Below are 18977 nucleotides of genomic sequence, written 5' to 3'. Positions count from 1 at the left end.
TGTGGAGGATGAGGACCCGATGGTAGATATTCTAGGCCCAGAAGGGTCCCCCAGGGTGGCCCCTTCCACAAACAAAACTATACAAAATAATGCGAAATCCCTCTGGCAAACCCCGGCCTCCATTCCCCCCATGGCTAAGGGAGTGGAGTGAAAATACTTCATTCCTACCAAGGGTCATTAATACCTGTTTACCCACCCTGCCCCATGTTCATTGGTCGTAGATGCAGTGAATGCCAGGGAAGGGCTGGGCCAGCAGGGGCCTGCTCACAAGTCAAAAGAAGCAAAGCTGATGGACCTTTTTGGGGGAAAGGTTTATTCCACTGGGGGCCTCTCGCTGTGGATCGCTAACCAGCTGGTGATCCTCAGCAGGTGCAGTTTTAATTCTTGATCTGCAGTCCTAAAGTTCCAATATCTTCTATCAGCGGAGGCTCATGCGGAACTGGGGTCCATTGCTGAGGAGGGTAAACTCGTTGCTAAGACCTCCCTCTAGGGTTCTCTCAATGCGGCGAACGCGGCTGCGCGTACCCTGGCTTCGGGAATTGCCATGCGGCAGAGTGCCTGGCTTCAGTCCTCCAGTCTTCCACCTGAGGTCCAGCATACTATCCAGGACCTCCCTTTCGATGGCCAGGGCTTGTTCACAGATCAGACTAACTCCCGTCTTCATACCTTAAAGGACACCAGAAATACCATTAAGTCCTTAGGTATGCATACCCCAGCTACCCAGAGGAAGCCCTTTAAACCGCAGACCATTCAGCAATGCCCTTTCCAACCGAGGCTGCGACAGGACCCTTATCATCGGAGGAACAGATACTCCCGACATAGGTCGTCTCATCCTCCTCCTGGTCAAGGTCAAGGACAATCTAAGCTGCCCCTGGGCCCTAAGCGCCCGTTTTGAAGGTGCGTCAGAGGATGGACTGCCAGTTCTCACCCAGGACAGTCATCCCTTTCTGCACGGTCTATCATGTTTCTACCATGCCTGGTCCCATATTACCTTGGACCGTTGCGATGTATCACATCAACAGACAAGGCATGACTCACTCCTCAGCCCTATGCCTGGAAGCCCTGAGCCTATGGGAATTCTGTATAGCCCACGATATCTCCCTATGAGCCTTCCACCTACCCGGTGTCCACAATGTGCGAGCCAATCGCCTCAGCAGGGTTTTCTCTCACCAGTACAAGTAGTCGCTCCACTCGGAGGTCACTCACCAGCTCTTCCAAGAGTGGGGATTTCCCCAGGTCAACCTCTTTGCAACCTACCAGAACCAGCACTGCCCCCAGTTCTGCTCCAGGGGAGGAGTGGAGAAGGGGGTGATCTTGGATGCCTTCCTCCTTCAGTGGTCAGGCCAACTCTTCTACGCCTTTCCCCCTTTCCCCGTGATCAACAAGGTCCTGCAAAAAGTAAAAATGAACAGGACATGGGTTATCCTCATAGCCCCAGACTGGACCCGACAACACTGGTACGGGACCCTCTTGCACCTCTTAGCGTCCCCCTTGTGGAGGCTACCGCTTCGCCCGGACCTCCTTTCCTAGGAGGGGAGCCGCCTCCTCCACCCCAACCTAGCCGCGCTCCACTTGACAGCATAGTTTCTCAGTGGTTAGATAAGGGGGGGAGGTGTTCAGAGGACATTAAATGATATACTGCCTTCTGAAAAGGGAACAAAGGGAGAAGAGGATGATTTTTCTGCTTACAATGATGTCATGTGGCCAGCTGGGAAAGTTGCATCCCAGCTCTGGTAACTACCCCTGAGCTAAATAAGAGGTCCCTGGATACCTGGTGCTTTCGGCTAACCTAAGTTCACTGTAAGCTGTGCAGCCATGTGGTAGGGTGACCAGGTGTCCGGCTTTTGAAGGAACACCCTGTCAAAAAGGGACCCTGGCGACTCCAGTCAGCACTGCCGACTGGGCCATTCAAGGTCCGGTGGCGGCATCACTGAGACATGCTAGTCCATACCTCTCCTAGCTGGCACTGCATTGCATTGTGGAAGCAGCCAGCTGGTCTGGGTCCTAGGTGGGTGGACCCCCACCCCAAACACCAGCTCTGCACTCCCATTGGCTGGGAACTGGAGCTGCTCCCAGGAGCCTCCTGCTTGCTATGCACAGTGAGGACAAAAGGGGCACCAATGTCCCCTGTCCCTGTATCCCATCTCTGCAGAGGGAGGGGAAGGGGGGAAAGATGCGACAGGGCTCAGGAGTGGGACAGAGGGAGCTTGTTGGTGGCTGCTGCTGTATCTGCTTTGAGTGCCAATCTACTTAAAAGGGCAATGTACTTAAAGGGGCAACATGTACTTAAAGGGGCAACAGAGAAGAGCAACGAGAATGATTAAAGGTCTTGAGAACATGACCTATGAAGGAAGGCTGAAGGAATTGTGTTTGTTTAATTTGGAAAAGAGAAGACTGAGAGGGGACATCTAAAAGGGTGTCATAAGGAGGAGGGAGAAAACTTGTTCACCTTAGCCTCTAAGGATAGAACAAGAAGCAATGTGCTTAAACTGCAGCAAGGGAGATTTAGGTTGGACATTAGGAAAAAGTTCCTAACTGTCAGGGTAGTTAAACACTGGAATAGATTGCCTAGGGAAGTTGTAGGAATCTCCATCTCTGGAGATATTTAAGAGTAGGTTAGATAAATGTCTATTAGGGATGGTCTAGACAGTATTTGGTCCTGCCATGAGGGCAGGGGACTGGACTCGATGACCTCTCGAGGTCCCTTCCAGTCCTGGAGTCTATGAGTCTATGAGTCTATGTGTCTCTCTCTCACACACACACACACACACACACACTGTGTCTCACACATACATACACTTTGTCACACACACACAAACAGTGTGTCTCATACACACACACACACATACACACACTCTGTCTTTCAATAACCTCCCAACACATACTTGTGGTGATGGTGTTACTTCTTGATACTTCCTGCAATGCACATATACTCTGTAATTGTCTTCTTTCAAAGTGCTGTTTGAGTTTTTTGACTGGTCTATGCATTTCATAATTTTTATTTGTCTCTTACGCTTAAATTGAATTCTTTGAGTAGTGAGGTCTAAAATGCCTAACCTCTCCTGGCTGAAGTAATTGTCCCTATGGTAAATTTTAAAAAATATATATTATATCTATTTTTTGTTTATATTGGTGGCACACATCCGCACATTACCTCGATAATTTGGTGCACATAACAAAATTAATTCCACACATGGATGGGAAAAATTAGAGGGAACATTGCTAGGTACCACTGAATTTTTGGGGAGAAGGAAAAGAAAGAGTGTGTGTGTGTGTGTGTGTGTGTGTGTGTGTGTGTGTGTGTGTGTGTGTGTGTGTGTGTGTGTGTGTGATCTTTCTCGTTCTTGTTCCTGTTTTATTGCCTGGTTCCTGCTCCCTGAACTTGGTGTTCCTGTCCCTGTTTCTTTTCAGGGGGGGAAGCTATTCAGGGCCTACTGCTACATATCTCTTGTTCCGACTGTTGTTATATTTTGTTCAGGCTGTTGCTGACATAACCAGTTTATGGTTATTACATGTTTTGACTGACAATATACTTGCGTGTCTTACTTCATTTTTTCATTGAGAGATTTCTGTTCTGGGGTGCATCAGAATGCAACAGTCGTCTAAGAGAACTCTATCACCTCTGTTGCTGTTGTGGATCTCTACCTGAGTGATATCCCCAATTATTTTCTTATCGGATCTGGGCTCATATCTACATTAAGAGGAAGAGAGTGATCCAACTGTTTTTTTCCAGAGCCTCAATATTGAGGGGTGGTTTTTTTAATCAGACTCTCATAAATTCATGCATCCTTCTAACTATAATATTATACCAGACTGGGCAAGTTGGTAGGAGTGGCAAGGGCCTCCACTGATGCCTTGGTCATACTGTCCAACTCCAGGATTTCCATATCAAGCTCCTTCAAGAGGTACGACCTGGGCTCTGCATCGATGCAACGATGTTTCTTTAGATCTGGGACACTCAGATCCGATACCAAGTGATAAGTCCCCCATGCTGATCCAAGATATCTTATATGATGAAGCAGAGGAAGGTGATACATCTCTAGAAATCAAGATTTTGCATTAGGACCAGGAACTCTCTAGATGAAAATGTCGGAGTACTTCAGCTTCCTCACTTTTTGAGCAAGTCATCAGAAGGTTTTCTACTTTAAAATTACCCTCTGTTTCACTGGTGGAAATGTCTCATCTTGTCTTTTAAATCTTTGGAAATACCTCTACAAAGTTTCTCTGCCCATTCTGGAGAGTCACTGGCAGCCAGCAAAATCAGTATGGTATACTCTGACTTCCTGTCAATCAATTGTTAAAAAAACAGTTAACCCCTCATACAGGATCTGATAATGTTTTTTGTTTTTATTTTTTCACCTACCTTGTCCCACTAATTCTGTGGTAAAAGCTGCAGTGATCAAGAACAGGCTATTTACATTCTATCCCCAGTGACAAAGAGGGGAAAAAATAGATTATTTGGGAAGAAAATTATTTTCTTCATCTTCTTTAAACATGAGGATAGCTAACTACCTAACTGTCAGGGTAATGTATGACATGTTAATTTCATTTAAAAAACTAAAACAATATAAAATGAATATGGCACATGTTAAATTAATGGATTAAAATCTGACATCTGATAGCTCTCAAAATGTAATTGTAATGGGGAATAGTCTAGAGTGTGTGTGTTTCCAGTGGGGTCCAGGATCTGGTTCTTGGCCTTAATCTATTAAACATTTTAATTAATGACCTAGAAGAAAACATAAAATTATCACTGTTAAAGTTTGCGGATAACACAAAAATTGAGGGAGTGCTGAATATTGAAGAGGACAGATCACTGATTCAGACTGACCTGGATCACTTGATAACCTAGGCACACGCAAACACTGTGAGGTTTAATACAGCTAAATGTAAATGTATATATCTGGAAACAAAGAATGTAGGCCATATTTACAGAAGCGGAACTCTATCCTAGAAAGTAGTGACTCTGAAAAAGATTTGGAGATCATGGTGGATAATCAGATGAACATGAGCTCCCAGGGTGAGGCTGTGGCCAAAAGAGTTAATATGATCCTGGGATGCATAAACAGGGGAATCTTGAATAGAAGTAGAGAGGTTGTTTTACCTCTATATTTGGCACTGGTACAACTGCTGCTGGAATGCCAGTGCTGGTACCCACAGTTCAAGAAGGATGTTGATAAATTAGAGATGGTTCAGAGAAAAGCCACCAGAATGATTAAAGGATTAGAAAACCTGCCTTCTAGTGCTCAATCTATTTAACTTAACAAAGAGAAGGTTAAGGGCTGATTTGATTAGTCTAAAATAGCTCCATGAGGCAACAGATGGGCTCTTCAATCTAGCAGAGAAAGTTCTAACACAATCAAATGGCTGGAAGTTGAAGGTAGGCAAATTCAGACTGGAAATAAGGCTTTCATTTTTGACAGTGACAGTAATTAACCATTGCAATAATTTACCAAGAGTTGTGATAGATTATCCATCACTGACAATTTTAAATTCAAGATTGGATGTTTGTCTAAAAGATATACTGTAGGAATTATTTTGGGGAAGTTCTATGGCCTGTGTATTAGGTCCCTTTGACTTTGTAATCTATGTTTTTCCATCACTTATGTCTCTTTCACAGTCCCAATCCCCTTCTTTTGCTTCCTTGCAGATGGAGGGAGAACTGGAACGTTTCCACAAGCAGAACATGCAGCTGGAACTGAACATCACAGAGCTGCGACAGAAGCTAAAGGCCACTGACCATGAGATGCACAAGGAGCAGCAGAAGGTATGGGGCACGATCTTGATGGCAGAGATCTCAAGTCAAACAAAATGCAAGCTATCAGGAACATGGACAGTATAGATGTGTGGCTTTGAGGACAGAGTTTTCCTTCTTGGGTACTGTGCAGAAGTGAAGGGGAAGAGACGCTGTGGCAGGAGGGATCAGAGACAAGAGCTTTCCAAGTATGAAGGCTTGTGTGAGAGTTGGATATTATAGAGAGGTAGATAGTACCAAAGCTCTAGCCATTTGGGCTAACAGAGCCTGTGTGCACTGTCCTTCTGGATATGCTGCAAGGTCTGTGTATTCACTGAGGATTCATAGAGTAGTTGGAGAGAGGGCTAAGTGAATCTCTCTGCCACACCCAAGGCAGAGAGTTTGGGAATATGTGGCCTCAGCAACCTGTTCCCTCCCAAGAGTACCACATCTGTGCTGGACCTCTGCAATGACATGCAGTAATTAGTCAGGAAAGGTAGAGGGGGGCTTGTGCATGGATATCAGGGCATACTTATAGTTGAAGGAACCATGTCAGAGGTGTATGAAAGGTCAGAGAGGAAGGAGCAAGAGGTTTGAAAGTGAGCATGAAGGAATTTAATAGCCAAGGATAGGACCGGGGAAGCAGGCATGGTACAGAGTGAGCAAATAAGAAATGTTGCACCAGGGAGAATGAGGAGAGGGTGTTGATATGAAGCCATCAAGTTGAGCACATAGCTACTATCTGCACCTGTTTTTCTGACCTATCACCTGTTACATTTACTTGTTGCCTCTTGTTTCTAGTAAGATTGTAAGCTCTTTGGGCAGGAACTGTGTTTTTGAAGTGTCCAAGATAACAGGATCCTTAACCTGAATGGGGCCTCCAAGCACTAGTGCAGTACAAGTAATAATGCAGTTTTTATAAGGTGAGGAGGGATGTTAGTTATTGGCAAGATTTGTTACTGTCTTAAGTCTGACAGCACTCAAAGGCCAAGAAGTTCTCTTTCCAACTGGGAGATGTCCAGATGGCACGTTCTTAAAAACAAAAAGTATAAATAACACATGAGGATTCTCAACAATTCAACTTGAGCTTCCAGGAGGTCCTCATGCATGACAGTGTGCTCTGAGTGGGTGTTCATGTATAATTCTTGCAGGAGCGAGACATGGAAGCTCTTGTCAAGCGGTTTAAAACAGATCTTCACAACTGCGTGGGCTTCATCCAGGAGCCCAAAAAACTGAAGGAGGGGATCCGGGAACTGTACGACAAATACGTGCAGCAGGCAGACATGGTGAGTTGGGGCTCTTTCCTCTCCATGGTAGATGAGCACATCTCTGGTGTCACACCTTCTGAGCCTGTGTATTGTCTCTCATCAGGTGGAAATTGTGGGGGTTGACACAGATCTGCAGCAGGAGTACACCCGGCAGAGAGAGCATCTTGAGAGGAATCTGGCAACACTGAAGAAGAAGGTTGTGAAGGAAAGTGAGATCCACCGAGCTGATAATGTGCGCATCATGCAGGTACATGGCCCATTTTCCTTGCTCCTGGCAGGGGCAGTTGGAGAGAGAAGCTGCACAGAAGAGAATTCCTCTTTCTCAGGCTTCCTTGCTGTAGTACATTCTCAGGAGTCTGAGAAGATTTCTGTTTGATACCCTCCCAGAGTTCCACTTACACTGGAACTGTGGAAGTTTTCTAAGTTTCTGAAGGGAAAGTGTTTAAAAGTGCCATGTTTTCTCAAAGTGATGGATGAGGTGAAGTGGGATCTGTAAGGGAAGAGATGGCTGGAACAATTGGTATTTCCAGTCTCTGTGTGAAAGTTCACACTTTCACAGTGTAAATTGCAGGAGGAAGGGGTCTCCACTGTAAGTGAATATCAGCGTTTTCTTTGTATAATGAAATTCTTCTTCAGGTATCCTCTGCATATTCCCACTCATGGGATGCTCCCACTGGTGCAGCCTGAATGATGGAATCTTAACTTGAGTTAACTAACAGTGCCCACTAGAACCCTCAAGCCCCTTCCTTGCTCCTCCCCTCAGTGATTGTGACGATTGTGAGGCTGAGGGTATAAAAGGTGTTCCTCAGTTCCTCACCTCAATTCCTTCCAGCCAGGACCAGCTGATGGATTAGGAACTACTCTGGGATTGTCCTGGATCTGTACTTCAAGTGCCTAGTTAGATTAGTTTTACTGTAGTTAATTCAGGCATGGTTAGTTTAAAATTTAAGTAGTTCTGAATAGTTTTAGATAAGTTCCTTTAGTACCAGGATGACAGAAATGAAGACTAAGAAGCTTGGCTTTAAGAAATAGGTTTCCTGTCCATCAGGTTCCTGGCAGGTGATACTCATACTAGATATCTTCCATGTTTGGGAAGAGGTCATTCTCTGTCAAAATGCTCAGTACGCTCTGTGTTCATGACGCAAGTGAAGGAGAGGCAAAATAGCCTGCAGGCAAATAGAGGTGGCTAAAAGGAGAGTTTTGGAGGGAATAGATGCAGACTCTATGTTCAGTGACAATGGGACTTGGTGAGTGATGTATTTGGCCTGTCTGCTCATAGTTTGGTTGACTGTTTGTTTCTTGTTCTCTGTGTATGGGCTGTGGGCCCTGAGTAAGCAGACTGCCTTGCCAAAGGCTGACAGGCGTTAACTCTTCAAGAATTTCTTCTCTTCATGTCCTTGGCTTCTTGATTAATTTTGTTCTCAATATCTCGATTTTGTGCTGAGTTCTCATATCGTCTCTCTTTTTACCCAACCCTTTTGTTATTAGTTTAATCCCTTCCTAACTACTCTAGCCAGTCAGTCCCCAAGGAGACTGATCCCCCTTTTTATTGAGGCTATCCAAATTATACAGCTCCCTGAGCACATTAGCTTTTTCCACATCCTCCGTCACTAAGTTGCCTCCCTCATTCAGTAAGGGGCCCACACTTTCCTTGACTTTCTTCTTGTTGCTAACATACCTGAAGAAACCATTCTTGTTACACTTAACATCTCTTGCTAGCTGCAACTCCATAATATAATTAAATTTAACATCCCTATGGCGGGGAAAACACCACAGCAGCCCAACACTGTAGCATTTAATTTCAGAAAGTGGGGCAACACAAAAATGAGGAACTTAATTAAACAGAAATTAAAAGGTACAGCACCAAAAGTGAAATCCCTGGAAACTTTTTAAAGACATCATAATAGAGGCTCAACTTAAATTTATGCCCCAAATTTAAAAACATAGAGAACCAAAAAAGTGCCACTGTAGCTAAACAATAAAGTAAAGGAAGCAATGAGAGGCAAAAAGGCATCCTTTAAAAAGTGAAAGTTAAATCCTAGTGTGGAAAATAGAAAGGAGCATAAACTCTGGCAAATAAAATGTAAAAATATAATTAGGAAGGCCAAAAAAGAATTTGAAGAACAGCTGGCCAAAGACTCAAAAAGTTATAGCAAAATTATTTTTAACTACATCAGAAGCAGGAAGCCTGCTAAACAACCAGTGGGGCCACTAGATGATTGAGATCCTAAAGGAGCACTCAAAGACTAAGGCCATTGCAGAAAAATTAAATGAATTCTTTGCATCGCTCTTCACGGATGAGGATGTGAGAGAGATTCCGAAACCTGAGCCATTCTTTTTAGGTGACAAATCTGAGAAACTGTCCCAGATTGAGGTGTCATTGAAGTTTTGGAACAAATTGATAAACTAAACAGTAATAAGTCACCAGGACCAGATGTTATTCACCCAAGAGTTCTGAAGGAACTCAAATGTGAAATTGCAGAACTAACTGTAGTCTGTAACCTATCATTTAAATCAGCTTCTGTACCAAATGGTTGGAGGATAGCTAATGTGACACCAATTTTTAAAAAGGGCTCCAAAGGTGATCCCAGCAATTACAGGCTTTTTGACTTTTTGAGCCATCTTTTTCATTAGAAGTGCAAAATGTGTTGGTTAATTCAAGAATGTATGAATGTTTTGCTCATAAATAGAAAACAACTTTATTGTGGATTAATATCAGTAATGTAGATTCTTATATAGAACCTAATAACTATATCCTAGAATATTTATTATATCCCAAGAGGAAGGGTCACTCGCTGCCCTCTCTTAAGGTCCATCTGTCTGTAACTTCAGCATACTGTGTTCCTGTAGACAATAAATTGGTGTTTTTGTTCACATTATAGTTAAGAAATTCTTAAAGGGTCCTAATAATCTGTATCCACTGGTGAGAGACCCTGTACCTTCTTGGGATCTAATTTAGTTTTTATACAGTGGATGCAACACCCATTTGAACTCACAGAGGATTGCACATTTTTCCATTTACCTATTACAAAAGCTTCCTTTAATAGATAGTGCCTCAGCAAGATGAATAAGCAAGTTACATGTGTTAATGGCAGCGTCACCTTTTACTGTTCTTCATAAAGACAAAGTAACATTGCATACTCACCCGAGGCTTTTGTTTACGGTGGTATCTGATTGTTATATTAATTGATTAATCTGTTGGTGTATTTTGCCAAACCTCATGCCTATGTGAGCGAGGCCAAACTGCATATATTAGATGCCAGAAGGGTTTTAGCATGCTATTTGGACAGAACTAATCATTTCAGACAATCACCCAAGAAGTTTATCTCTTACAAGGAAAGAAACAAAGGCTGAGCTGTTATTGTTCAAACTCTATTTAAATGAGTGAGATTCTATATTAAAGAAGTGTATAAACTAATGACTGTCCCACTTCCTGAAGCAGTTAGAGCACACTCTTCTACAGCAAAGGCATTCTCAATGGTTTTTACTAAACACATTCCTCTAGTGGAGATTTGTATAGCAGCTACATGGAGTTCAGTTCAGATGTTTACTAAGCACTATCCGTTAGACTTAGAGTCTAGATCAAATGCTAAGTTTTGTTCACAATCACTGAGGGAAGAGGTGAGGGAGACAGAATCAAAGAGAAAGTTAAGGGCTGACTTGATTACAATCTATGAACAGCTACATGGGGAACAAATATTTACCCGTGGGCTCTTCAGTCTAGCAGAGAAAGGTATAACATGATCCAATGGCTTGAAATTGAAGCTAGCCAAATTCAGACAGGAAATAAGATGTAAATGTTAACAGTGAGGGTAATTAGCCACTGAACCAACTTAACAAAGGTCATGGTGGATTCTCCATTACTGAAAATTTTTAGGTCAAGATTTGATGTTTTTCAAAAAGATCTGCTCTAGGGATTATTTTGGGGCAGGTCTCTGGCCTGTGCTGTACAGGAGGTCAGACTAGATGATCACAATGTTCCCTTCTGACCTTGGAATCTATGAATCTGTGACCTGTTCTCCATGCAGCCATACTGCTTGGATTTGTTTATGCCTCCACCTTTATTCTTTCTTGATTGTGTCCCAGATCATCCTTTACATGATTTTGCCCAGAATGCATGTCAGGCTAACCAGTCTGGTGTTACCTTTGGGCCATTTTCTTTTTTTAAAGATTGGCATGTGGTAACTTTTTAACCCCTCTCTGGAACTTCCCCAATGTTCCAAGTTTTGTTTAAAATCAACACTAATGGTTGATAGAGCTCCTTTGCCAATTCTTTAAATAATCTTGGATGCAAGTTATCCAGTCCTACTGATTTAAAAATGTTAAATTTTAATAGTTGTTTTTTAACATCTTCCCTAGTTAGAGATGGAACCAAAGGTATTCCATTATCAATGTGAGATATGAATACATCATTCTGCTTCTTTAGGAATACAGAATAGAAATGTTTATTGAATGCTTCTCCTTTTTTGCATCATTCTTGACAAATTTACCGTCCTTGTCTAGCATCAGGCATGTATGTTGCTATTGAATCCTTTGAATGTGTCACTAGAGTAGTGAATAAAGGAGAACCAGCTGACACTTATCTACATTTTCAAAAAGACTTTGACAGAATGCCTTATAAGAGGCTACTAAAGAAACTAAGCAGTCAGAAGGGTAAGAGGTAAAGTACTGTAATTGCTCAAAAACTGGCCAAGAGAAGGAAACAAAAGAATAAAAATAATCTATCAGTTTTCATCATGGCAAAAGGTTAACACCAGGTGTCTCAAGCTTCTATATGAGGTCCTGTGTTAAATATATTTATTAATGAGTTTGAAAGATGGAGGTGATTAATGAGATAGCAAAATTTCCAGATTCTAGAAGGCTAATTTAGTTAGTCAAGATCAGAGAGAACTATGAGGAACATTAGAGAAACCTAAATAAGATAGGTGAGTGGGCCGCACAATGGCAAATGAAATTCATTTTTCATAAATGCAAAATAATATACATTGCAGGGGAAAAAATGATTTTTTCATACACGGGGCATGGTTCTAAATTAACTGTATCAACCTCAGAAAAGGCTCTGGACCACTGTAGTTGCTCAATGGAGACCTCTGCTCAATGTTCAGCCATGGTCAAAAAAAGCAAAGCAAATGTTAGGATAAAAACATAAAAACAGCTATACTGGGTCAGACCAAAGGTCTATTTAGCCCAGTATCCTGTCTTCCAACAGTGGCCAGTGCCAGGTGCCCCAGAGGAATGAACAGAACAGAGAATCATCAAGTGATCCATCCCCTGTCGCCCATTCCCAACTTCTGGCAAACAGAGGTTAGGGACACCAACCCTGCCCATCTTGGCTAATAGCCACTGATGGACTTATCCTCCATGAATTCATCTAGTTCTTTTTTGAACCCTATTATAGTCTTGGCCTTCACAACATCCTCTGGCAAAGAGTTCCACATGTTGATGCATAAGGAATGCAGTGGTGAATAGTACAGATATTATAATGCCTTTATATAAACCAGTGATGCAGCCTAATCTGTATACTATGTGCAGGACTGTCACCCCATCTCAAAAAAATATTGCAGAATTAGACGTGGTTCAGAGAAGGGTAATAAGAATGATGAAGGGCATAGAAAATTCATACCAGAAGAGATTGAAAAGATAGGGTTTGAATGATCTTAGGAGAAGAATAACAGGAGCCACAGCAGTATATAAAGTAATGCACAATCTAGAGGAGGTAGATCAAGAACTACAGTTCTCCTTGTTTTGTAACACAACAGGAAGACATTTATTGAAACTACAAAAGATGGCCAATACAAAACTGATAAAAGGAAATACATTTTCATAGAATGTGTAATTAGACTGGTACTGAGTGCCACAGGAAGTTGCTGAGGCCAAGAACTTAGCAAAATTAAAAAAGGAATCAGACATTTACATGAATAACAAGAATATTCAGAATTATTTTTATAACAAAGATTTCATGCTTCAGGACCTAAACCAATCTCTAAACTATTGGAGATCCAGATGAGCCCTAATGTGTGGGGGCAAATTATCTCATACCTGCCTTTTGCAAGGGTTTTTGTGCCTTTCCCTGAAGCATCTGGTGCCACCTACTGACTGAGAGAGACTTCTAAATTAGATGACTCTCAGGTCTGATCCAGTATACCAATCTCTGTTTCACTTACAGCTCTGACCCATATGATACCCAGTATTCTTTCCCCCATGGGTATGGTGCTACCTCCTGTTGACCCAGATGTAGGGTGACCAGATAGCAAGTGCAAAAAATTGGGACAGAGGGTTGGTGGGGTATAGGTGTCTATGTAAGACAAAGCCCCAACTATTGGGACTGTCCCCATAAAATCAGGACATCTGGTCATCCTAATCAGATGCCCTTTATCACAGTGATACTGTGATACAAATATGTCAATTGAAAATCTGAGCATATTGTTGCTACAGGAAAATGTGAGCCTGATTAAGGAAATTAACGAACTGCGGAGGGAATTGAAGGTGACCCGCACACACGTGCATGATCTCCAGTCAGCACTAGGACTACACAGAAAAAACAAGAAGCAAGGGATCCCAGACACAGGTGATTATTACAGTTCTCCCTGTATCTCTCCATTTTATCGGCTTTCATCTTAAGCCTCATGTCTCCCTTTGCCAGCATGTGAGTTTCTCTCCTTTTGGCTGGTATTAGTCATTAAACTCTATGGTTGCCTGGAAGATACCTATGCAATGTACAGTGGTATTCAACTATACAACGCACAATTCACTTATGAAGCACTTCAGAATCTTCTCGTTTAGCTCTCTCCCCCCTGTGCCAAGAGATGCATGTCCTAGCTCTTTCTTCAAGAGTAAATAGAGCCTGGCTAGCTGGAACTCTCATCGTTATACACTCTGGCTACTGTTTTCTCTAGTTCCTTCCCATGAACTGCTGCCCAGTCCCAGTGTGCTGAGGTTGAATGTAGAAGAGGAAACAGAAAGAATCATAGAAATGCAACGGCTGGAAATCAAACGCCTTCGAGACCAAATCCAAGGGCAGGAGCACATCCTTGCTCTTCGGCCTCTGTCAGGTGGGAGGCTTCCCATGCTGGAGATTGAAAGGAGCCATGGGACACAGCCACAATGATGCAATCTAAGGAAATTCTACACGATTGCTTCTACTGAGAGGATTAGAAATCCTGGAACCAGATCAGACTATTTTTCCCTGTTCTGTCCTGTAACCTTCCCTGTTAATCAAATACTCCCCCACAAAATACTCTCTGCCTTAATCTTCTCCCCTCTGAGAAGGAGACACTCCAAACTCGCACGCACACACACACACCCTCTCTGTGCTGCACTCTCCCCTCTGAACAGAAGCTGAGCTGATAGGAATGGAAATAATAAATGTGCGAATGCCGATAGCACCATCTGACTGGTGTGTGTGCAGATCTCTGGGGAAGCAAGGGTCACTGAAAAATCAGATGCCACAGTTCAGAGGGGTTAAATAAATACTGTAAATCTCTTGTGGTTTAGTATAATATATTGCTGGAAGGTTCTCCAGAGCCCTTTATTCTGAAATGCTGAATGACTAGTCAATGCACAGTGACATCCACACAGGACATAAGAGAGATGGGAATAAGAACAGTGAAATATGTTCTAAGCAACTTCCCAAATTACTAGCAAAATTTTGTCGTCCTGTAAAGATAATCTTTAGCTAGTGATCAGACAAAATCGGCCAACAGTCTGTATGGTCTGGTACCTATAAATGTATCAGCTTACTCACTGCAGAGCAGTCATCATCCACAAAATATACCATGAGTCAGGAAAGAGCCCCAGTATCAGCGTACAAAATCTGCCTCTCAACCAAAGCCTCTTGTTTCACCTCTTCTGTTATATTGATCTCCTGCTTATCTCCAGGCCTTCCTCCTAACATCTGAAACTCTCTTTTATCACAGATATACAGGGCAACCACTCTTGCTTTTTTCAAACAGTTCTTGAAGAGTGACTTCTCAATGTAACCCCATTTTTTAAAGTTCTGTCACAAACCTAACAATGAATAAAAACTACAAGATTTCTACATTTTCAGATCTCCTCAGTGCATGATGTCTGACTTGCATTGCCTACGGTAGCTGAAGAGCAGTGTGAATTGGAAGGGTGGCAGGTATTTTCATGAGCTTTCACGGCAAGGGTTTGGGGGAGCTGCATCTGGGGCCTAGTCAGTGTCCTGAGAGTTAGTGCATAACAATTCAGGACAGGAAATGGAAATGAGGAGAGGCAAGTGCCTCCTAAATACTTGTAATACTAAAAATAATATAGTTAAGGATGAATACGATGCCCAAACTGAATTACTTATTAGCCTTGATATCTTTTAGAGAAACCATAATCTTTAGCAGACTGATACTTTAAAAATAGATAATTTACTGCAGGTGTTCCTATGGACTAGAACAGTGGTCTCCAAAGTGGGGTGTGTTCAAGAAGATCCTTCGGGGTGTGCAGCAGGAGGAGCTTTTTTTTTTGTTTTTTCTTTTAGAGATGGCGCGGCAGGGGGTGCGTGCTCAAAAATTTTTTACTAATAGGGATGTGCAATCAAAAAAGTTTGGAGACCACTGGACTAGAACACTATTCCTGCTAAGGTTGAATGGTTCAGTCAGTGCATAGGCAATAAATAGATCCCTATCAAATTCACAGTCCATTTTGGTCAATTTCACAGTCAGGATTTAAAAAATCACAAATGTCATGATTTCAGCTACATCTCTACCCCGATATAACGCAACCTGATATAACATGAATTCTGATATAATGCGGTAAAGTAGCGCTCCAGCGGGGGATGGGGGGGCTGTGCACTCCAGTGGATCAAAGCAAGTTCGATATAACGTGGTTTCACCTATAACACGGTAAGATTTTTTGGCTCCTGAGGACAGTGTTATATCTGAGTAGAGGTGTATTTAAATCTGGAATTTCATTGTGTAATTGTAGGGGTCCTTACTCAAAAAGGTGTTGTGGAGGGGTTGCAAAGCTATGGGGATTGCGGTACTGTTACCCTTATTTCTGCACTGCTGCTGGCAGTGGCACTGTCTTCAAAGCTGGGCATCTACAGAGCAGCAGCTGCTGAACAGGAGCCCAGCTCTGAAGACAAAGTAGGGATGGCATGATGTGGTATTATCCCCCTTACTTCTGCACTGTTGCCTGCAGAGCTGTGCCTTCAGTCAGCAGCCACCACTCACCAGCCACCCAGCTCGAAAGGCAGCAGTGCAGAAGTAAGGGTGGCATGGCATGGTATGGTATTGCCACCCTTACTTCTGCACTGCTGCTGGTGGAGCGCTGCCTCCAGCGCTGGGTACCCTGCCAACATCTGTTGCTCTCTGGCCACGCAGCTCTGTAGAAAGCGCAGAAGTAAGGGTGGCACTATCGTTACCCCCCCTAAAATAACCTTGCAACTCCCCTTTGGGTCAGGACCTCCAATTAGAGAAACACAGGTCTCCCCCATGAAATCTGTATAGTAAGGGTAAAAGCACACAAAAACACAGATTTCACAGTCCATGGCGTGTTTTTCTGACCGTGAATTTGGTAGGGCCCTAGCAATGAATCTGGTACCTCAATTTTATTCATCTTTAACCAGGATAAGACACTAACTTGGCAGATGCCAAAGAACGAAATAGAACTGGTACACATTAGCCTTATGGGGTGCTGTCTCCACCACCTAATGTTGTCATCCTGATGCTTCCTGTGCAGGAAAAGGATGTAATTAATCCAATTATCAGGTGCTTTTGAAACTAGCTGCTTTCTGAAAGTCTTCGGAACATACACATTCTGGCTTGCTGGGGCCCCCACTATGTTGTAGTTCTGCTCTCCCTTTGGCTGGTTTAAATGGAGTGATAGAAGAAAATGCCATTTTGGGGGCATCATTTAGCAAAATTGAATCAAAATCTTAACAAAGAAAAAGGATCTCATCCTGCTCAGAGTAAGAAGTATTTCCAGCTGAAGAGCTGTCTCACGGTGGTAATGAAGAAACTTAAGGGCATGTCTTATGAGTTGGCCTCTCTGGGAAGATATGATTTCCAAAGGTTGTAAAAAGCTTACCACATGAATCTGATGTAAACAGTGAACACTCAGGGAATTCAAGACATCATATTTAGAGTGGGTGTTGGAGCCTGATATTGGGTGAGACTTTGCACTGAAGTATTTATAGTGTTTATAGTGGAGACTGTTTAGTACAGCAGGGTGATACAAGGTGAGATACTTAGTAAACCCAAAATAGTTGTACTGACATTCTCAGATGACTACTGAGAATGCAAAACAGAAAGCTAGTCTTTTGTGCACATGCTACTGAAGTTCCCTGAGATATGTACTCTTTGTGATGAGGTTATGTTAATGCTCTACTTTGTTTTACATGGGATGGAGATATACTTCTGAACACTGATGATTTCACCATCTTTGACAATACCAGCATGTTAGATGGTGTTGTATCTTATGAAAAGTTCTGGTTCTTAAAAGCTGTGACTGTAGTCAAAGATTAATTCTTGCTGAATGGACACAGCCTTCCAGAGTTGTGCACTTGGGTAATAGTTTTTGAGGAACTGCAATGTTTGAGAAATACCATTTTCTTGTTCCTTTTAAAGGCTATTGAACTTGGCACCCTCTTTACCACACTGTACACAGAGAGAAATTAGTAAGTCACCAGCAAGTTGATAGTGTCCAGCCTTGATTTCTCAAAAAGGATCTGCTGAGAAAACGATAGCTAACAACCTGTGATTACAATGCATCAGACCTGGATGAGCTTCCACTGTTGAACACACATCAGGCCACTGTTTGGATCCCAGCACTGGATCTTGTGTGCTTCTAAGCCCATGGTATCTGAGCAACATCCAGACACTGACTCGGACTTTGGCCTCTCAGGCTCACTTCTGGGTACAGATGGTAATCCAGCTGCTGTAGACCCCACAACCAGTTCTAGACCCCCAAATCTCCCCAGTGACTTAAGCACACCCTCCTCAGAACTCCATTGTTGGGGTTACACTGTTTTACAGTTTAGCCCTTCAGTTTAATGATGTTCCATGATTTTTCCAGGGACTGAGGTGAGGCTGACTGGCCTGTAGTTCCCTGGATCCACCTTCTTCTCTGTTTTAAAGATAGGTACTACATTAGCCCTTTTGCCAGTCATCCAGGACCTCCCCCGATCACCATAAATTTTCAAAGATAATAGGCAATGACTCTGCAATCACATCTGCCAACTCCTTTAGCACCCTCAGATGCAGTGCATCCAGCCCCATGGACTTGTGCTCATCCAGTTTTTTTTTAAATAGTCCTGAATCATAGGCTAAGCAAGTGCAGAATGGTGGTGGAATGTGCCTTGGATGTTTAAAAGGCTGCAGGTATTGTTTGCTTACTAGGTTAGACCTCGGTGAAAGCAATATTCCCATTGTAATTGCTACCTGCTGTGTGCTCTATAATCTCTGTGAAAAAAAGGAAGAAAAGTTTCCGTTGGGGTGGGGTAGTTGAGGCAAATCACCTGGCAGCCAATTTTGAGCAGCTAGACAGCAGCGCAATAAGAAGAGCACATTGAGAGGCTCTAGGTCTCTGTGAGGCTTTGAAAACCAGTTTCAGCAATGACCCACAGTAATGTGACACCTGTGTTGTTTCTTACCGAGCTGTCCCCTTCATTACATTTTCTCCCCATAAACACCACCCCCACTAACCACAGGGTGCTGAATCAATAAAGAGCCTTTGCTCCTCAATCCATTAAGTTTTATTATGCTCACAAAGACACAGAAACAGCAAAGAAGAATAAGATAACCTGGGGCAAAAGGGCTGATAACAGTGGCAGGGGAACAAGGACAGCTTTCTTGTTATTGCTGTGCAATTGTAATCAACTGGTTGGGAATGGGAGCCTTCTGGTCCTTGTACCCTCCCTTGGAGTTAAATGCAAAAGATTCCAGACTTGCTCCACCCCTTCACCTCCTAGGACATTTGGGAGGGGAGGATGTGGGATTTGACGATGATGGCAGCAGGTTCAG

General features: G+C 42.9%; 1 protein-coding gene across 4 annotated transcripts in view; it reads left to right on the top strand.

Annotated features, from left to right (window-relative positions):
* Window positions 1-15020, top strand: part of CFAP57 (cilia and flagella associated protein 57) — a 162776-nt gene extending 147756 nt beyond the window's left edge. For all 4 annotated transcript variants that reach the window (XM_030571663.1, XM_030571661.1, XM_030571662.1 and 1 more), the window contains 5 exons: window positions 5651-5767; window positions 6886-7020; window positions 7106-7249; window positions 13438-13570; window positions 13899-15020. In XM_030571663.1, the coding sequence (XP_030427523.1) occupies window positions 5651-5767; window positions 6886-7020; window positions 7106-7249; window positions 13438-13570; window positions 13899-14110 (741 nt within the window). In that variant the 3' untranslated portion in view covers window positions 14111-15020. The remainder of the gene's footprint in view (window positions 1-5650; window positions 5768-6885; window positions 7021-7105; window positions 7250-13437; window positions 13571-13898) is intronic.
* The last annotated feature ends 3957 nt before the right edge of the window (window positions 15021-18977 follow it).

Source organism: Gopherus evgoodei, chromosome 8 (genome assembly GCF_007399415.2).
Source record: "Gopherus evgoodei ecotype Sinaloan lineage chromosome 8, rGopEvg1_v1.p, whole genome shotgun sequence".
In the NCBI taxonomy this organism is placed as follows: Eukaryota; Metazoa; Chordata; order Testudines; family Testudinidae; genus Gopherus; species Gopherus evgoodei.
Note: the sequence above shows the minus strand (reverse complement) of the source record. Positions and strands in the feature narration are given on the sequence as shown.